General features: G+C 43.6%; 1 protein-coding gene across 2 annotated transcripts in view; it reads right to left on the minus strand.

Moving 5' to 3' along the window:
- LOC138962637 (cytochrome b5 reductase 4-like) overlaps positions 1-22,500 on the minus strand; it is a 97,914-nt gene that overhangs the window by 11,811 nt on the left and 63,603 nt on the right. For both annotated transcript variants that reach the window (XM_070334536.1, XM_070334535.1), the window contains exons 6-14: positions 16,111-16,159; positions 11,903-12,054; positions 11,168-11,200; positions 10,039-10,164; positions 7,753-7,893; positions 3,266-3,418; positions 1,839-1,995; positions 696-782; positions 337-480 (exon numbers count right to left, since the gene is read on the minus strand). In XM_070334536.1, the coding sequence (XP_070190637.1) occupies positions 337-480; positions 696-782; positions 1,839-1,995; positions 3,266-3,418; positions 7,753-7,893; positions 10,039-10,164; positions 11,168-11,200; positions 11,903-12,054; positions 16,111-16,159 (1,042 nt within the window). The remainder of the gene's footprint in view (positions 1-336; positions 481-695; positions 783-1,838; positions 1,996-3,265; positions 3,419-7,752; positions 7,894-10,038; positions 10,165-11,167; positions 11,201-11,902; positions 12,055-16,110; positions 16,160-22,500) is intronic.

Below are 22,500 nucleotides of genomic sequence, written 5' to 3' on the forward strand. Positions count from 1 at the left end.
AAACCAGAAGGTGCGAGGGAGTTGCACAGCCCTTGACAGAAGAAGAAGAAGAAGAAAAAAATCCAACATAGTATTGTTATTTACTAACTGTATTTTAGTGTGCGTGCGTGTGCGTGCATGTGTGTGAGTGTGTTTGTGTGTGCATGCATGAGCATGTGTGTGTGTGTGTGCGTGTGTGCGTGAGCATGTGTGCCTGTGTGTGTGCGTGCGTGTGTGCCTGTGTGTGTTTGTGCATGCTGTTGCTATTGTACATGGCCGTGAGCTCTGATGAGAAGGGGCGATTAATAAGTGGTCCTAATGATTATTATTATTACATGATAAAATAAAGTGATTTACTTTGTCTGTGAGTTCTGGTTCTCCTTCAAAACACCATTGTCTTGATGTGGCACGTACTGCTGAACGTGGGTGGCGCATATGTGGCCCGTCAACCCATCCCACACTGTTTCATCCTCCGCCGATAGCACGTATGTCACTCTGAATCTGGAGACAGTCACAGACATAATCATTTCTCAATTAGACAAAAAGAAGTCGAAAAATAGACCTTCTCAGAGAAAACAAAAATGAAGACAGTTTCTTTTTTTGAGGGACTGGTGTAAGCGATGAGTTTACATGTTACATAGCTGGTGTTGAATGACAAATGAAGGGAAATACCCCCCCCCCCCCCCCCCCCCTCAACTAAAGTCAAATAGACCAACCTATCATACTGCTTTGCCAAAACGTCCAGCTGCTCTCTCCACAAGATATCGCACATCTTCTTGTTGTAAAACACCAGATGAACCAGCCTGAAACACACCCACATCAAATCAACAAATCAACAAATCAATCAATCAATCAATCAATCAATATGCAAAAACGTTCAAAGCAACATTCAGTGAAGAACCTCAAGATTTCGGGGCCGATGTCTTAACCACTAGGCTACTGCGCCAATTGTAAGGAACAAACAGCATCTACAAATGACAATTCTAGTTTGAAAAATGGCAACGTTTCCAAACTTTCAAATGTATTTTGATACTGGAAATGATGTTCGAAACTGTGAGAAATAACTTCTCCTGAGCAATACTAACCCCAGGTATATATGATTTCATTCATGCATTTTTTCTTTAAACAACTACAGGAAGTTAGAAACAAATTACAGCAATTAAAATGTGTGTTTGCATGCCCCTCTGTTTTAAGGGGGCACAACTCTTCCAACCGCAACCAAAACCCAGACAGAGAAACCGTGTCCAACCTGTATAGAACGACCACCTAAGGGACCCAACAAAAGTATGGACGAAGGGTTTGATATAGTCATGGAATGACAAAAAAACACACACACACACACAAAAACGTTTTTGGAATGTTAGCAGTCAATCTCTTTTTGGATTTATGGACCGATGCAAATTATATAGAAAAGAAATTGTCGGGGTTCATTTGGGGAAGTTGTTATTGGCAGGTGGTTGTTAGCGAGAGGTGGCTTGTCAGGGCAGATTTTACTGATTTTAGTGGCTTAGTGAATAAGACGCCAGCCTCCTCTGCGGAAGGTCACGGGTTCGAATCCTGACCGCGCCTGGTGGATAAGGGTGGCAGGTCAACTTATGTGCAGACCTGCTAGTGCCTTATTCCCCTTCGTGTGTACATGCAAGCACAAGACCAAGAGCGCACGGAAAAGATCCTGTAATCCATGTCCGAGTTCGGTGGGTTATAGAAACACAAACATACCCAGCATGCGTCCCACGAAAGCGGCGTATGACTGCACGAATGGTGGCGTAAAAATGGTCATACATGTAAAAGATCTTGGGAGTTTCAATCCCATGAACAAACAAGAAGACTGATTTTTTCTACATCGTCTGTTTCCTTACAAGGTGGAGTCTTCAGGGGCACAGACGACGGTGTGATAGATGAGCCGAATCATGGGTGTGAACCCTGTGCCGGCAGCCAACAACACCAAGTGGCTGACACCCGACAGCTGGGACAGTTGAAACGTGCCGACACTGCCGCCCACTGACAATGTGTCACCTGAAACACACAAATCATGATGAGATATGCTGATGGAATAATAGACAATGTTTGGACAGTTAAAACACGCCGACACTGCCACTCACTGTCAAGGTGTCGCCTGAAACACACACATCATGATGAGATATGCTGATGAAATAATAGACAATGTTTGGACAGTTGAAACACGCTGACACTGCCGCTCACTGTCAAGGTGTCGCCTGAAACACACACATCATGATGAGATATGCTGATGAAAAAATAGACAATGTTTGGACAGTTGAAACACGCCGACACCGCCACTTACTGACAAGGTGTCACCTGAAACACACAAATCATGAGATATGCTGCTGGAATAATAGACAATGTTTGGACAGTTGAAACACGCCGACACTGCCACTTACTGACAATGTGTCACCTGAAACACACAAATCATGAGATATGCTGCTGGAATAATAGACAATGTTTGGACAGTTGAAACACGCCGACACTGCCACTTACTGACAATGTGTCACAGTGAAACACACAAACCGTGATGAGATATGCTGAAGGAATAATAGACAATGTATGGACAGTTGAAACACGCCGACACTGCCACTCACTGACAATGTGTCACCTGAAACACACAAATCATGAGATATGCTGCTGGAATAATAGATGATGTTGGGAAATAGAAAGCTTGCCTCACTAAAGCAACAGTATTTGACCCTCTTTCACAACCTATACAAACCCGACAGAGTTATCCGGAGCTTGTCTACATTGAAGATGAAATAAAGAGACAAACAGAATAAGAAAACGGCTGGCACTGATTTTTCTTATTCTCAAAAGATCATTGCATACATTTATTGCAACATGAAACACATGCTCACACACACACAAACCCGCACACTCCCTCAAAATCGGCGTATGCTGCCTGAATGGCGAGAAAAAAACGATCATACATGTAAAAATCCACTCGTGCAAAAACATGAGTGAACGTGGGAGTTTCAGCCCATGAACAAAGAAGAAGTAGAAGATGAACCTGCACACGTACAACTACGCACACTTTCATACCTCATATACCCACACACATAAAAAGCCCGCCCACCCACACACATGTACACACACACAACCACACGCACACAGACACACACCTCATACGCACGCACACACACACACACACTCATACACACACCCACACACACACACTCTCTCACACACACACACACAACCACACACACTCTCTTTCTCTCTCACACACACACACACACACTCGCACACACAATGCAGGACCACAAAAACAATAACAAACCAGCGTTAAGAGTTCCTATGTAAGGTGTGACAGCTCCGTTGGAGTAGATCTTGATCATGAGGTAAATGACTCTGCCCGTCTCTACATCGGGGTCTTGTCTCTCCGGCTCAAGAGATGGCAGCACTACTGTGTAACTTCGCGCCAATTCCATGCCTATCAAACAATAAAGCCGATAATGAAGAAACTTTGTCACAAAGTATTGGCAAAAGAACATAAAACTAAAAGAAAATTTTTTTCAAAAGCCTTGAAACATTCGCCAACACCCCCCTCCCCCACCACATGCAAAATCATGCAATCTGAGAATTTCAAAAATGATTTTAAAAGCTTTTAAAATACTGGAAATCCGCCTTTTGGAGGGAAAACAAATCATGACTGAAAGTAGTCAATGAACAAAGTGACCAAACATTAAAGGACTATCTTTTTCAAATCAACCAACAACATTTTTGTTCTTTACGTCACATGCAAAAACAGACTTAAGTTCCATCAATGAACTAAATGTAGCAAAAACACTATTCAAAAAATAGTTTATTGGCAAAGTTTAAAACCAATCTCTCAATCATTGACCTACAAGTCAATCAATGAACCGTGCAACCAACTAAACAGTCAACTGGTTGATAATCCATCAACTATGCAACAAACCAACTTAATCAGTCAATTGATAGTCAAAATCAAACAAACGAACCAACTTGATCAGTCAATTGATCATCAAAATCAAACAAATAAACTCAATCAGTCAATTGATAGTCAAAATCAAACAAACAAACTCAATCAGTCAATTGATCGTCAAAATCAAACAAACGAACCAAGTTAATCAGTCAATTGATAGTCAAAATCAAACAAACGAACCAACTTGATCAGTCAATTGATCATCAAAATCAAACAAACAAACTCAATCAGTCAATTGATAGTCAAAATCAAACAAACAAACTCAATCAGTCAATTGATAGTCAAAATCAAACAAACAAACTTAATCAGTCAATTGATTGTCAAAATCAAACAAACGAACCAAGTTAATCAGTCAATTGATCGTCAAAATCAAACAAACCAACCAACTCAATAAGTCAATTGATCGTCAAAATCAAACAAACAAACTCAATCAGTCAATTGATCGTCAAAATCAAACCAACAAACCAACTCAATCAGTCAATTGATCGTCAAAATCAAACAAACCAACTCAATCAGTCAATTGATCGTCAAAATCAAACAAACAAACCAACTCAAGCAGTCATTTGATAGTCAAAATCAAACAAACAAACAAACGTAATTGATAGTCAAAATCAAACAAACCAACCAACTCAATCATTCAATTGATCGTCAAAATCAAACCAACTCAATCAGTCAATTGATCGTCAAAATCTATCCATCTGTGACCCACAGGTCGGTCTGCTAGACAACTACTCCATCCACCTATCAATCTGTCCATCAACCAACCAACCAACCAACCAACAATCCAACTAATCCACACCGCGGTGACCCTATGCAGCAGGCCAACAGCCCAGCGGCCTGTGACATCATTAAGAAAACGTACTGGGTGTCTCCAGAAAAGTGTCAAAAAATTTCAGATAACCGACTTAATACGCTCAAATGTTCTTTTCTGGAGGTTCACTGCACATGTGTTAGAAGGATGTATAACATTAAATTCAGTAACAGGCAATGGATTGAGCTAGCAATGCCATTACAAGCGAGGGTGTTGACATTTTATTCATACTAAAATTGTGTTTTATGTGCTTACTGCAAAGTTTTGTTTGGACCTCCCCTGAAATGGGCATATGCTGCCTGAATGGCGGGGTAAAAACGGTCCTACACGTAAAAATCCACTCAAGTTTCAAATGGAAGCCTATCACTTTATAAGAAGAACACAACACAACAATTTATTCAACCCAAACTGGGAATGATAGAATAGAGGAAATAACAGGTTGTCCGAATTCTAGGTTATAATAATATAACGACAGTGAGCATGTATATATAGCAGTATGTGAGGATTGTTCTGTCAGTTTTGTTTGCATGTGTATATTATGTTACTCACTAACTCTGCAAGGCGTCGGTTCTGGTGAGAATGAGTAATTCATACATGATTGTTACTATTGTTGACATCATATATATTTGTATCCTTATCATTATTGTCATCATTAACATAAAAACCACACCTAACCACACAAGCACTATGAGACCCTTCTTCCATGTAACCGTACAAACTCTCACCAGTTTCTGTTTTTCATATCTGCACGGTCTAATGATACATTCTTCCCCCTGCACAATGGAACCTTCCCCATTGAAGACCCCCCCCCCCCCCCCTAGTTTTGGGGGGAACCTTGATTTTTCAGAATTATTTTCAGAGCCTCAGTAAATTTACCTTGATTTTAAGACTCGCTCACTTTTCAGACCTGCTTTCTCAGATGTTTTAAGATCTATCCTCTAGCCCTTTTTAACACTAGATAGATAAAGAGAGATTATAGAGACAAAAACAACTTATTGATAACCATGCAAGGAAATAAAAACATTAAAGGTACTGAACTTGTCAAATCCAGGTGCACGGAGCCCCTGGGGCTTTTAGTCATACCTCAGGCAGCTATCCGTAAGAAGAACTACCAAGTTTCATTGACTTGCACCCAAAGAGTCAAGAACTGCGATTTTTTTTACGAATTAATTTCGTACTCGGACACGGCTGGTCTTGACCTATTTTTGGATCTAAATTTAGATCAGGTAGATCACCACATCATGCACTAAGCAAACTATGTCAGACGTCATCATGAGTTTGTGCAAAACAAAATGGAGGCCGGAATCACTCAGTTGAATCGAACTCCGAGCAAACACCACGTAATAATTAGGTTAATTTATGCACACGCGTGAACAAGAAACTGTCGAGCTTCACAGGTGTCGTCGTTGGGTAGTTTTGGGTTTGTTTTACTACCATAGGAGGATTTTTGAACTGTAAATGCACTCAGCTGCAACAAAAATGCAAAACGAAGGCTGTGAGCTGCACTGTGCCTTTAACAAATATTGAAAGAAATCGTTTCTTTAAGCTAAGAATTAAGGTGTATATATATTTTTTCTAAATCTGCGTCAAAAAATATTATACAGAAATAAAAGAAATCTCCACAGAAATAAATACTGGTAGCTCAGTGGGTAGAGCACTGGACTTGTGATCCTGGAGTCACAGGTTCGAATCCAGGCCGGGACGGGTCAACTTTATGTGCAGATACAGAGACAGTATCCATGTCCCACCCCCGTGTCACCACAGTGGCACGTAAAAGACCTCGGTCATTCTGCCATAAGTGCCGGTGGCTGATTAACGTACTTTTCGGACTATAAGGCGAATACTTTTTTTCTCTTTTTTTTCACTTAAAATCGTGGGGTCGTCTTATACACGACGTCGCCTTATTCTCGAATAAAATAGGTTTCACGATGAGTGAAGGCGATCCCTCCTTCACCAAAACGGGACGACTTTGACGTGCTACCATCGCAAAGGTGTGCACCTGGGTTGTGAAGGCATGGGAGAAGGTGTCGACACGAACGATCGTCAACGGCTTCAGGAAAGCTGGCATCATCGAAGCAGACGGTCAAGCCGACAACGCTGTAGCAGACGACGATACCGAACCGGAAACGGAAGATGAGGACACAGCTGGAGCCTCGACTTCGACGGGTGGGGACCGCTCGGGTGCCATGTCAGCAGCGGCTTTCATGAACTTCTTTTGTTCAGACTCTGAGGGTTCAGATTTCTCTGGATATTCTGGGAGTGAGAGTGACGACGACGACAACGAGTGACGATTGAGGTATACCGCTGATCTTCTTCCCTGACTTTCTGTTTGAAACAGTGTTTCGTGCCGATTTTGAGCGGTCGCCATGTTTGATCATTGATGTTGTTTTTTGGTTTTTTTCCTACGTACGATGTTTTTCCTCATTTTTTTTTAAAATCTTTTTTTCTTTCATGCCGTTGCCTGATGCACGACACCATCGCCTTATCCATGGCATCGCCTTATTCTAGGATTTTTTCAGTTTTATTTTTACAAGTAGGGGGTGCGCCCAATCCACGGCAGCGCCTTATAGTCCGAAAAGTACGGTAAACACCCATCACACACACCAGAGTAGCGCAACTCTGGGAAAGATTGGTATAAAGATCTAGCAGAACATTTTCTGAACACAGTACCGATGGTGCGCATGTTAACGGATATGTAGTGCATCCCGTGACCCGCTCTTCTCAGGTTTTGTGCATCGCTGGATCCCCTCCATAAATTTCTGGCACAGGAGCTTGTATCCATTTCCGCCGGTCGATCATTATTTACTCCTGCATGCTTATTATTTACTCAGTAGTAAGGAGACTCTAGGGAATAAGGAGTAAATAGTGATCGACCGGCGATTTGATACAAGCTCCTGTGATTTCTGGTGCGTGCAGGACACAGAGACGCACTGTTTGAGGGGCCCTGTGCAGAGAGCGCTGGGTTTATTTAGGAGTAGAATTAAGTGAAGGCGTGCTCATTGCATCCTACCTGAACAATTGTGTTTGATCTGTACATGATGTCCGAGGGGCACTGGTAGCCGACACCCTTCTGGCGGTGTGATGGCCAGTAGGACCACATCGTGGCTGACCACTGATACTGATTTCACCGTGCATTCTCGGTACACAGTCTCTGCACACACAGTTATAGTCAAACATTATGCAAGAATGACTTGTATTCACGGTACACAGTCTCTGCACACACAGTTATAGTCAAACATTATGCAAGAATGACTTGCATTCCCAAACACAGTCTCTGCACACACAGTTATAGTCAAACATTATGCAAGAATGACTTGTATTCACGGTACACAGTCTCTGCACACACAGTTATAGTCGAACATTATGCAAGAATGACTTGCATTCCCGTACACAGTCTCTGCACACACAGTTATAGTCTTCTTCTTCTTGGCGTTCGCAGAGGTTACACAATCAGTCCAGCACTGGTGATAAATGTTGTCGTTTTCTCCAACTCCTGTCGACTGCCGTATAGTTTGGTCTGCAAGGGAGTTGGTGACGGCCACACTTCTTTTCGTTCCTCATCTAGTAAGGGACATCGCTGTAAGATGTGTTCCGCTGTTTGGTCCTCTTGACCGCAGGCACAGGTTGGTGATGGCGCCAGCTTGAACTTTCGGTTCATGTGAGCATTGAGCCTGTTGTGGCCAGTACGCAGCCTGATGAGGTTGACTTGCTGCTCTCTGGACATTGTGTGGTAGTCATCTCTGTTTGTCCTTGGCCTCATCAATGCCTTGATGATTGTTTTCTGCTCACTAAAGCTGACACTGTTTTCAGGTTGGTCTTCCACGGCTCCTTCTTTTGCCAGCTCATCTGCCCTTTCATTTCCTGGTATCCCACAGTGTGCTGGTATCCACTGGAGGACAACTCTTCTGGTTTGTCTGACCATCTGTAATGCTTTGGCCAGCTGTGGGAGTTTGTCGTTCTCTAGGGCCTGAAGGACTGAAAGGGCGTCCGAGAGGAAGACAACTTGGTAGCAAGGGTCTGCGGAGTCCTGAACGAAGGAGGCGGCCTGCATGAGAGCTTCTGCTTCTGCTTTATAGTTTGACAGTTATAGTCAAACATTATGCAAGAATGACTTGTATTAACGGTACACAGTCTCTGCACACACAGTTATAGTCGAACATTATGCAAGAATGACTTGCATTCCCGTACACAGTCTCTGCACACACAGTTATAGTCAAACATTATGCAAGAATGACTTGCATTCCCGTACACAGTCTCTGCACACACAGTTATAGTCAAACATTATGCAAAAATGACTAGCATTCACGGTATACAGTCTCTGCACACACAGTTATAGTCAAACATTATGCAAGAATGACTTGCATTAATTCCCGGTACACAGTCTCTGCACACACAGTTATAGTCAAACATTATGCAAGAATGACTTGTATTCACGTACACAGTCTCTGCACACACAGTTATAGTCAAACATTATGCAAGAATGACTTGTATTCACGGTACACAGTCTCTGCACACACAGTTATAGTCAAACATTATGCAAGAATGACTTGCATTCCCAAACACAGTCTCTGCACACACAGTTATAGTCAAACATTATGCAAGAATGACTTGCATTCCCGTACACAGTCTCTGCACACACAGTTATAGTCAAACATTATGCAAGTATGCAAGAATGACTTGCATTCCCGTACACAGTCTCTGCACACACAGTTATAGTCAAACATTATGCAAGAATGATTTGCATTCCCGTACACAGTCTCTGCACACACAGTTATAGTCAAACATTAATGCAAGAATGACTTGCATTCCTGGTAGACAGTCTCTGCACACACAGTTTGTCACACATTATGTCAGGATGTCTTGTATTGCGGGTACACATGCAGTCTCTGCAGCCAGCCACCCAGAGAGAGACACAGAGATCGAGACAGACACACATAACATCACACAGACAGATTGACAGGCAGACAGACGGGCAGACACACATACAATAAGTAACAGAAACACACGCACGCACACACACACACACACACACACACACACACACACACACACACACACACACACACACACACACACACACACACACACACACACACACACACACACACACACACACTCTCTCTTTTTCTCTCTATCCCACAACAAGGAATTAAGTCAAGAAGAAAATTATAGACACACATATTCCTTCTCTCACCACAACATTGTGGATAATGAAGAAGGACATGAAATTACACACACTCACATACCCTTTCTCTCTACCCAACAATTAGGACAACAAAGAAAGCAATGAAATTACCGGCTTGCATTGCTTTGACATAGGACATGTCCCCTCTGAGTGGCTTGCCCAGGGAGGTCCACTGCTTTTCTGGTTCATATTTGGGCAATATAATTTCCACCTTGCCCGATTCTGCATGTGTCTTCACTAAAAAGACAGACAAAGAGTTAATTCAATCAAACTGGCATGGGGACTGGGATTTGGGATGAACAAAACACATTTTCTTGTTGTTTTACTCTTCTCTTCATGGGAAAGACAACAAACATTCACACATAATTGTGACCAGTATGAAAAGTGACCAGTATGAAAAGAGAGAGAGAGAGAACTTTTGAACTTTGAACTTTATTACAGGAAAGATAGCATTAGGTCCGTAGGACCTTTCTTACAGCTAGTCCTGATCTAAGCAAAATGGTTATAATCGAAATGGGAATACATAGGAACAAACTTTTTATGATGAAACGCAGACACACGCAATAATAGTAATATAAGAATAAGATCATTTTTTACTGATATGTGATATACAGATATCACAATACGGGCAGTACAACCGTACATATCAGAACACACACACACACACACACACACATATATATACACGCACACGCACACGCACACACACACAGAAGATCAACTAACTTATAAGTCTTATAGAGACAGAGACAGAGAGACAGACAGAGAGACAGACAGACAGACAGACAGACAGACAGATCAACACACAGAGACACATTTTCAATCAATCACAACAAAACCATATACATATGTTCGGATACAGGAGAAAATATAAGGAATACAATGATATCGTTTTGTGATTCAATTTCAAAATTTTTTAAAAAGTGAAAAAATCGGCAAATTTGATTGAATATTTCATGAACAAATTTTTAAGATACCAAGCTGAAATGCAATCCCATAATTCAGACTATCCCATAATTCAGACTGGGTTGACGATTGTGTGACAACAATTTCAAGACAATTTATGAAAAAATCTAGCCGTGACGGTGCGGCCTTTACTTTTAAAGAATTGAATAAGGCATGGTTATAGATTCATCCCAAGACACACACACACACATCTTGCAATCCTGCACCCCCCCACCCCCCCCCCCCCCCCCCTCCACACCCCTTTCAAAAACAGACATGAACGCTTGCAACGTACCTGTGTAATCTGTTCCGACATCTTCTTCCAACTCTGAAAACAGCAAAAGTACAGCTGTCTTTAAGTACCACACAGGGCAAATGCACAGCCACAAAATCTAACCATTTTGCTCTGGGGGGAAAACACACACCTGAGCAAGTTAGCAAGACAAAATTTCTTTAAAAGCCACTAGCTGGAAGCCAAACATTAAAAAATACCTACTCTGACTTCTCTCTCTCTCTTTCTCTCTGCCTGCCTCACTCCCTCTCTCCCAATCTATATCAACCTAAGGGAACTTTGTATGAGGACAGTCACTCTCTCTCTCTCTCTCTCTCTCTCTCTCTCACACATACACACACTCTCACAATCTCTCTCTCTCTCCTTCGCTCCCTCCCCCCCCCACACACACTTCTCTCTCTCTCTGTCAATCCATACCGGCCTAAGTGAACTTAGAAGACGTGCTTCCCTATGAACAGCCACTCTCTCTCTCTCTCTCTCTCTCTCTCTCTCTCTCTCTCACACACACACATTCCCTCCCTCTCTTCCCCCCCCCCCCCCCACACACACACACTTCTCTCAATCCATACCGACCTAAGTGAACTTTGAAGACATCTGCTCTATGAGGACAGCCACTCTCTCTCTCCCTCCCCCCCTCCCTCTCTCTCCACCCCTCCCTCCCACCCATTCTATCCCCCCCTCTCTCTCTCCCCCCCATCTCGCCCCTCCCCCTCTTTCTCTCTCTCAATCCATACCGACCTAAGTGAACTTTGAAGAGGTGCTTCTCTATGAGGACAGTCACTCGCAGGTTCTTGCTGTTCTTGTCGATGGTGACGTGTTCCGGTAGCACCTTCTTCCAGCGCGTGTAGATTGCTACTGTCACAACTTTGCTGCTCTGGAACCAGTCGTACCTAGACACACACCCCCGTACAACAAATGTACGCGTTTGTAAGTACATGTATTTTCTTCCTCATCATGCAAGCGATCGTGTACAGTGGGACCCCCCCTTTCTGGACCTCAAAAATAGGAGAAAATTAGGTCTCCAAAAGGAGGGATTCTTAAAATGGGGGTAGATTTACAGAGGTTATGAACAGAAAATCGAAAGAAAAAAAATCCAGGGTCTTAAAAGGGAGGAAGTCTCACATTTGGGGGTCTTAACAGGGGGGTTCCACTGTGCATCTCACACTCACATCTGGGATAAAAATCACTTAGCCACACACACCAAGAATCAAATCTCCGACTGCTCTCTGTTTCTTTCTTTCTTTCTTTATTTGGTGTTTAACGTTCTCTGTTCAGATTGGTAATGTTTTGCTGATTGTGTTAGTGACACCTATGTTAATCTTTGACATGCAGGGACACGCCTGTATGCCACTGCATGTGGCATCGCAGACATGACAGTGGAACACCTCCTCCAACACTGTCCAATCCACCAGAAACTACGAGCAGAAACATGGCCTGCGGACACACCAGTTCGGGAGAAGATCTTCGGCACCCTGCGGAGTCTTCGCTGTACTGCAAACTTCATCAGAAGTTCCGGAGTCCCTGTCTGAGCGATCGAGAAGAAGAGAAGAAGAATCTTTGAAATTAACTTTGTACTTGACTTATGCCTCTAAATTCCCAGGGGGACATACCGGCTAGGGCAGCAGAGTACTTGAAATGAATTCCGCAAAAAAAATCCTATTCCACACCGGTAGCGGCGAGGTAATTGATTTTGGGTATGTTTTCGGAATTGAACAATGCTTGTAGTATGTGTATAACACCCTTTGGCAGACCTTAGTTGTCTTGGCTTACGTGAGAAGGAATGTGTCTTTAACCTGTGTAATTAGTACCTAAATGCAGTATCTTTCCCTGACTGGGTATGTTTTCAGAATTGAACAATGCTTGTAGTATGTGTATAACACCCTTTGGCAGACCTTAGTTGTCTTGGCTTACGTGAGAAGGAATGTGTCTTTAACGTGTGTAATTAGTACCTAAATGCAGTATCTTTCCCTGGCTGGGTATGTTTTCAGAATTGAACAATGCTTGTAGTATGTGTATAACACCCTTTGGCAGACCTTAGTTGTCTTGGCTTACGTGAGAAGGAATGTGTCTTTAACGTGTGTAATTAGTACCTAAATGCAGTATCTTTCCCTGGCTGGGTATGTTTTCAGAATTGAACAATGCTTGTAGTATGTGTATAACACCCTTTGGCAGACCTTAGTTGTCTTGGCTTACGTGAGAAGGAATGTGTCTTTAACCTGTGTAATTCGTACCTATATATGCAGTATCTTTCCCTGACTCAGAGGACAAAAGGTCAATTAAACCTGGACTGAAAACATATATAGGTCCAAACGCCATGCCGGCAGCAAAAAATGTTCTGTCAGAAAACCAATACAGTTGAACCCCCATTTTAACTTAAGACCCCCCCCCCCCCCAATTCAAGACTTCTTCAAGTTTAAGACCTTGCTTTTTGAGATGATTTTCTGTTCATAAGCTCTGTAAATGTACCTTCATGCCAAGACCCCCTCCTACATAAAGGTCCTTGTCGACATTTTTATTCCCAAATCGCCATTTGACCATTAAAATGCACAGTCTATTATCTACAATTATCAACAACTTCAACAACTTTTGATCGGGAAAGACGAAGCCAGTGTAGCCGTTTGAAAATTCATTGTAGTATTCCAGCGTAGTACTCATAGTAGGATATCCTTATTTGGGAAATGCCAAGCGCAAAACTCCTCTCAAATCCCGTGCATTTCGTGCGTTTTAAAAAAAGCGTGGACAGCCCTCCAGGGTCAAACTTGTTGCTGCACTTGTTTTGGGCGTGGCTATAAGCACAGTGACATGAATTTGATTGGTCAGTATTTTTAGGCAAAGCACATGTTCTCAGCAAACAGAAAACAAAATATTGGAAGCGTGAGTCACGCTGCCCAAAAATAAAATCTTTTTTTACATATATTTTTTTTCTATAACTTTTTTTCCCATGGTTCATTCATCATGTGACATAATTTTGTATCGAAATCTAACCATAAGATTATTGAAAAAAAGCAAAAATGTAGACGACCTGATTTCAGTCTGGTGAGGCAAGCTTGCTACACGAGTGCTGCTCAAGTTGTCCACACCGTGTTTCAGACACATCCTTCGCAAGGGACTGCCCTATAACGTCACGTGGGAAAGTTTGACTCCCAAAAAGCAAGAGTGCTAACTCTTTCACTTCAAACCAGATAGAGTTATTTCCCTGGGACGGCATCGCTTATTTGCGACCTTACGAAACCACCGGCAGCAAACACCCTATTATTGCACGGCACTACCAACAGCACTTTTCCCCTTCCAGTCTCTAAATGCACGAAAATAAAAACTGGGGGCCTCTCCGTACACTGTGTATAATCCAGACGATTCTATGCGACGGTTTTGTTTACACGAGAGAAAATGGAGGGGCGGCTCATTCCAGAGATGCTACCAGTCACAGATGTTTCTTCGTTTCCCTAATCGCTGTCTGTTTGCGTAGCGAGATAGTACAGAACTGGGAGGCACTGATCAAATGGAGTCTGTCCATAGTCGCACAAAACCATGTTTTATGTTTTGCATGTGCGGTTAGTAGGGGGTCTTTTGCTCTGACACCAACGCTGAGTCTCAGTTTCAGTGCGGACACTGACAGCACTGAATGAGGGCTGTCGGGGTTCTTTTCCTGAAATAGTGGTACCTGCGATGAAAGGATCGTCTTGTGGTCAGGAGAACGTGTCTCTACGTTGCAGGGGGCCTGGCTTAAGTTTGCAACGATTACAGCCAAAAGGATAACACACATACACACACGCGCGCGCGCACACAGACTTTGACACCCACACACCCCCACACAAACACCGTGAAACGCACACACGCACATGCACACACCCACACCTTGACTTCAACCATCACATCAATCGTAAGCCGCTATCTATCCTTCCTCCCACCCCCAACACCCTAAACCTCAAGCCAAGAAATTGACCAAGCCCACACACAAGACGACGTACAGGCAAACAAACAAGACTCGCGTTGAAAAAAACCAAGTCGCGTAAGGCGAAAATACAACATTTAGTCAAGTAGCTGTCGAACTCACAGAATGAAACTGAACGTAGTCCGCCGCTAGTGCAAAAGGCAGTGAAAGTGACGAGCCTGTTTGGCGCGGCAGCGGTTGCGCTGTGCTTCATAGCACGCTTTACTGTACCTCTCTTCGTTTTAACTTTCTGAGCGTGTTTTTAATCCAAACATATCATATCTATATGTTTTTGGAATCAGGAACCGACAAGGAATAAGATGAAAGTGTTTTTAAATTGATTTCGGAAATTTAATTTTGATCATAATTTTTATATTTTTAATTTTCAGAGCTTGTTTTTAATCCAAATATAACATATTTATATGTTTTTGGAATCAGAAAATGATGAAGAATAAGATGAACGTAAATTTGGATCGTTTTATAAAAAAATAATTTTAATTACAATTTTCAGATTTTTAATGACCAAAGTCATTAATTAGTTTTTAAGCCACCAAGCTGAAATGCAATACCGAAGTCCGGCCTTCGTCGAAGATTGCTTGGCCAAAATGTCAATCAATTTGATTGAAAAATGAGGGTGTGACAATGCCGCCTCAACTTTCACGAAAAGCCGGATATGACGTCATCAAAGACATTTATCGAAAAAATGAAAAAAACGTCTGAGGATATCATACCCAGGAACTCTCATGTCAAATTTCATAAAGATCGGTCCAGTAGTTTAGTCTGAATCGCTCTACACACACACAGACAGACAGACAGACAGACACACACACACATACACCACGACCCTCGTCTCGATTCCCCCCTCTACGTTAAAACATTTAGTCAAAACTTGACTAAATGTAAAAAAGAGAACAGTAAAGGAGGGGTTGAAGCAGCCTGCATGCAACTGAGGCCCCCCCCCCCCCCCGCCCACACACACACACAAAAAGAAAACAAAACTTGAAAAAAGACTCACGTTGGTGTCTCGGGGTCCGGAGGCTTCAGTGTTGCAATACTGACGGTCCCTGGAACACACACACAAAGCAGAAACTCAAACATCTTTTCCTCACACAGATTTCTTTATTCCGTGAAGATGCTGGGAAGGGGCGGGCGACCGGGGTCAGTGTTAGACTGATAACTCATAAGAGACTGATATAAATCTTCATTTGTAATGGAATAAGCATACGACGTGTTAGTTTGCGTCAAGAACTCGCCAAATTGAAAAGAAAAGCCAGAAGTACACACATGCTCATGTAAACAAGTATCCCCCACACATAGGTTTCTTTATTCTGCGAAAACTGAGGGAAGGGGTTTGGCCACCGGACAGACAGACAGACACAAACACCAGGAGGTGGATTGGTGCCGGGGATATAAGGTAAGACTGGACTGATAAATCTTCATTTCAGTTCTGGAGTAGTGGAGAAAGCACTGATACACACACACACACACACACACACACACACACACACACACACACGCTCTCTTAGAGGCCCTCGCCAAGAGGGGAGCCATTATGAAATATATACTTATATTTTCAGTTCTCGAGTAATGCAGAAAGCACACACATACACACACACACACAAAAGCACCCACATACCAACGCACGCACACGCCCACACACACACGAACGCACGCACGCACGCACACAAGCACACCCACGCACACATACACTCACATATCACCTCAAGCCATCGGCATCGCCAGCATAAAAAATATACTTTATTTCCAAACAAAGACCAATCAACGAATCCCACCATACCCCCCCCTCCCAGTCTCTCTCTCTCTCTCTCTCTCTCTCTCTCTCTCTCTCTTTTGTAATAAAAGACAAAGGTACTGGTCAGACTAACCAGCTAATGAGGTTGTTGATGGACAGGCCGTGCATCCCTTATAGTGCTGGCGGACATACCCCTTGGCTGACCAATGACTTATCAGTAACGGAGCAGCCACTAGATTGCCAATTTTAAAGTCTTAGGTATGACCCGGCCGGGGTTCGAATCCACGACCTCCCGATCACGGGGTGGACGCCTTAGGTAGGTAAGATGAGAGAAGAAGAGGGAAAGAGAGACCGGGGTGGAGGGATAGAGCTAATGGGGGGAGGGGGTGTCAGAATGGGAGAGAGAGGGAGGGAGGGAGGGACGGATGAATTGAGAGAGAGAGAGTGAGAGAGAGAGAGACGCACACACACACACACACACACACACACACACACACACACACATACACACACACACACACACACACACACACAGTCTTCTGTACTCATCTTGCAGACAACCCACACATCAATCTTTCTTTCTTTATTTATTTGGTGTTTAACGTCGTTTTCAACCATTCAAGGTTATATCGCGACGGCACACATCAATACCATACAAACAAGAAATTCCTTCGAGGTAGGAAAAACACCCCCGTTGGTCAAAGGGAAATAACCATTCTCACTGCACCCATTCTCACTGCCACCAACTGAGAAGGTTATTTCCCTTTAACCATGAATGAAACACAAGCAAAAACAAGAAATTCCTCCGAGGTAGGAAAAACACCCCCCGTCCTTACCATTCTCACTGCCACCAACTGAGAAGGTTATTTCCCTTTGACCATTAATATGTCCCTCTATAAGTCCTTGTAGAATCTTAATCCACCAATAACTCCCTAACCGTGTGTTTGACTGGTCCCAATTTTTGTAAGGACTGTCTCAGGAATGTATAGAACCTGTTCACCAAGTTTGGTGACGATCGGTCCGTTCATTCTTGAGATCTATATGCGAACACAAACACACAAACACACAAACAAACAAACAAACACATCGACCGAAACCTATACACACCCCTATACCGGGGGTGTATTGGTGACGATCGGTCCGTTCATTCTTGAGATCTATATGCGAACACAAACACACAAACACACAAACACACAAACAAACAAACAAAACACATCGACCGAAACCTATACACACCCCTATACCGGGGGTGTAATAACCGACTGCGCGTCAATAGCGAGACAAGTCGCTCAGTGGCCGGCTACAAATTAAACCGGATTACTTCTGAACCGTCTCCAAGTAAGAAATTTATGCAAGTGTCCATCTGGCTGCAGATTTGTGTTGTCAGCGGTCAGCCGCGGTTAGTAAAGGTTTAAAACTCGCCCGGACAGACTGATAGACACTTCGTTTCGAAAAAAAAAATCATCGTAACTTACGTTCCTTTTCTGTGTGAGTATCTCTCTCCCACGCCGCCTTGTCATTTCTCTTTCTACTGACGACCCCCCCCCCCCCCCCGGCCGCGCTGTCCTTCCCCCTTATTCCCTTGCCCTAAAATAGACCATCGGAGGCTTGTAATTCTTTCTTCACCCGAACGACACTACAATCCTCCTGACCGCCACACGTTTCCTGCAACATACCCGCCGAGAGGATCATGCCATCTATCAGTGGCTATGGCAGTCTCTCGCCCACCTCTCTCTCCCTCTCTCTCTCCCTCTCTCTCTCTCAGATGATGATAAACCTGCGTCTCTCTCTCTCTCTCTCTCTCTCTCTCTCTCTCTCTCTCTCTCTCTCTCTCTCTCTCTCTCTCTCTCTCTCTCTCTCTCTCTCTCTCTCTCTCTCTCTCTCTTAATAACCGCATGTGTATGCTCTTCATGCCTCATCTTCATCATCATCATCATCATCAACTTTATCATCATCATCATACTCATCATCATCGTCATCTTTATCATCACGTGTTTAAGTTTTCAGGCCTCCTTTTGTTGTTAACTTGTTAACTTTTTAAAAAAATGTATCATTGTGTGTCTGTGCGTCCCAATGACAGATTGAAAGAAAAGGCGTAGTAAATCTCAATTCAATTCAATTCAATTCAATTCAATTCAATTCAATTCAATTCAATTCAATATCTCTCTCTCTCTCTCTCTCTCTCTCTCTCTCTCTCTCTCTCTCTCTCTCTCTCTCTCTCTCTCTCTCTCTCTCTCTCTCTCTCTCTCTCTCTCTCTCTCTCTCTCTCCTCTCTCTCTCTCTCTCTCTCTCTCTCTCTCTCTCTCTCTCTCTCTCTCTCTCTCTCTCTCTCTCTCTCTCTCTCTCTCTCTCTCTCTCTCTCTCTCTCTCTCTCTCTCTCTCTCTCTCTCTCTCTCTCTCTCTCTCTCTCTCTCTCTCTCTCTCTCTCTCTCTCTCTCTCTCTCTCTCTCTCTCTCTCTCTCTCTCTCTCTCTCTCTCTCTCTCTCTCTCTCTCTCTCTCTCTCTCTCTCTCTCTCTCTCTCTCTCTCTCTCTCTCTCTCTCTCTCTCTCTCTCTCTCTCTCGTGACTCCGGAGAACCGAGAGGATGGATCATGCCAATGCCACTGGTGCAGGGCTTCGTCTAATTTCAGCCTCGACATCTCGATCGTAACCCGTTCGAACACGCGCGAGCAGTGAAATGCACAAATTGCTAACAGGCACGTCAACGCAAGCGTGAACACATAGACACGACGCACGCTTACGTCATTGATCACCGCACATTGTTCGCAGCAAGACTGCATGGCAAGCCCGCATGTCTGCGACATCAAGCATGGATAATTGGACTGTTCGTGCAGAAAGACACAAGCGGCGAGACGTAGTGACACGAACAAACATTTCCACATGTCAGCTACAGTAAAAATCTATGTTCTCCCGTCCCCACCCTACCCTCTATGTCTCTTTTTTGGTTTAAACAATTTTATTCAGCAAAATTACATACAACAAAGCCGCATACAATCAATTAGTAAATGGAGCACAACAAGCAAAGCTTATAAACGTGCTCTTAAAAGCAATATGATATTTGGTTTGGCGGACGATACGGGGAACTGTAGAAGGGAAAACGAAGGAGAAAAAATCGACAAGCAAAATACATATGCAAAAGCAACAACATCAAGACAGTTTAAGACTAACAACATGTCTCTTTTTTCACGCACGTGCAGATGCACAGCACACACACACACACATAGCCCCCCCCCCCCCACCCACACCCACTCGTAATCAAGCGTCACCCATTGTTCCCAGCCAGAATCGGCAAGCCAGTATGTTTGAGTCATCAAACATTTAGAATGGGTCTGTTGGCTCAAAAACCCAGATGAGACAGACAGACCACACAGACATAGAGACACAGAAAAGCTGTGACAAGATATGTTTTCTTCCTCCTCAAACCAATATATCTTTGTCTAAGCCTTTCTCAAAAAGAAACACTGACACACGCATGTACACGAATCACACACACACTCTCTCTCTCTCTGTCTCTCTCTCTCTCTCTCTCACACACACACACACACACACACACACATATATATTTCGCCTTCCTTGGGGTATGTGTAATCGACAGTAATTGCATTGGCAGCGGTTTTCTCTCTGTAGCGAGCGCAAAAGGCTAGATGAAAGTTGCGCAATACCAGGGACCTTTGAAATTACCCAGTATTGATTTGTTAAAATCTTTCAAAAGAAGAAAAAATCGACCACAAAAAAACAAGAAACTTTCGAACACAGGTTATTCCCTAATAGCGATTTAAACGGGATTGCAATGGGAGGGGAGGGGGTGCGTAGAAAGGGAGGGGGAGGGGGGGGGGGGTAAGTGGGATTGAAAGGAAAGAAGGGAAAACAACCGGGGGGGGGGGGGGGGGGGGCTCATGAGGGGCGGGGAGGATCGTGTGTGTGTCGGGGAGGATTAAGAGCTTTTCGCACAAGGGCTTCGTGTTTAATTGAGGACTAATTCGCACCATTAGTCTTGGCACTCATGTCGGGCAAAGGGGGGAAGGCCGAACCGTGCGCGAAGAAAGTTGCAAGAAACCTACAAGACGCTTTAATTTTAAAGGGACAGAGTCCGAGTAGTGTTTAAGATCAAACTCGAGCATACTATGTTTGCGCTTCGACACAAAAAGGTCTGCGAGACACTATGTTAAAAACTTGCATTTTACCGAAAGTGGTCAATGCATGTACCATTATTTTTGTAACCAACTTATGAAATTTTATGGGCGGGGATATAGCTCAGTTGGTAGCGCGCTGGATTTGTATTCAGTTGGCCGCTGTCAGCGTGAGTTCGATCCCAGGTTCGGCGGAAATTTATTTCACAGAGTCAACTTTGTGTGCAGACTCTCTTCGGTGTCCGAACCTCCCCCCGTGTACACTACATTGGGTGTGCACGTTAAAGATCCCACGATTGACAAAAGGGTCTTTCCTGGCAAAATTGCTTAGGCACAGTTAATAATTGTCTACCTATACCCGTGTGACTTGGAATAATAGGCTGTGAAAGGTAAATATGCGCCGAAATGGCTGCAATCTACTGGCCGTATAAAATTTCATCTCACACGGCATCACTGCAGAGCGCCTAGAACTGTACCCACGGAATATGCGCGATATAAGACTCATTGATTGATTGATTGATTGATTGAAATCAGGGTCTCTTCTTCTTCTTCTTCTGCGTTCGTGGGCTGAAACTCCCACGTACACTCGTGTTTTTTGCACGAGTGGAATTTTACGTGTATGACCGTTTTTTACCCCGCCATTTAGGCAGCCATACGCCGTTTTCGGAGGAAGCATGCTGGGTATTTTCGTGTTTCTATAACCCACCGAACTCTGACATGGATTACAGGTTCTTTTTCGTGCGCACTTGGTCTTGTGCTTGCGTGTACACACGGGGGTGTTCGGACACCGAGGAGAGTCTGCACACAAAGTTGACTCTGAGAAATAAATCTCTCGCCGAACGTGGGTCTCTAATAAGGCAGAGCCTTTAACCTGCTTACGACATAAACCCTAACCCTAACCTTTACTCTAAGAGTCAAACCTCTGAAGACATGACACCCTTGGGACCAGCTACAAGTGTCCATTCGTTGCAGGTGGCCTTTTGTAACAAGTTTATTTGGTAAAGATAGTGATCAAGGGACAAAAGAATGTGTCCGTCATTAGGGAGCGGCCTCACGTCGCAGGTACCACTCTTATTCTAACCCGTCAAAACTACCGGAAGTTTAAGTTTTGATAAATAAAACATTCACAAGCACATCGACACAATGGTCTTTACGTTAGCAACCTATCTGTATTCATGGGTGCAACGTGGAAAATTCCAAAAACCGGCAAAAGTTGGGGTCCAGCTTTTTTAGTATTTAAAATGCCAAAAAAACCCTCTCCTGGAACAAAAACATCGGCAGCCGATGAAACCAAAAACCGGCTGCCGGCGTGTAGCCGGCAGAGTTGCACCCATGTGTATTTGAAGGGGGGAGGGGGGGGGGGGGTCGAGGGCCGGGACTCACTGAAGAGGTGAGAGGGAAAAGAAGAAGATATACATGTATCTTATTTCTGTTTCAAACAGACCATTAGCAGACTCTACACGTCCTTCCCATGGTCGGAAGAAATAATTGGAAGATCGGGACTTGAGATACAGCTCACCAT

This window comes from Littorina saxatilis, linkage group LG3 (genome assembly GCF_037325665.1).
Source record: "Littorina saxatilis isolate snail1 linkage group LG3, US_GU_Lsax_2.0, whole genome shotgun sequence".
Lineage (NCBI taxonomy): Eukaryota > Metazoa > Mollusca > Gastropoda > Littorinimorpha > Littorinidae > Littorina > Littorina saxatilis.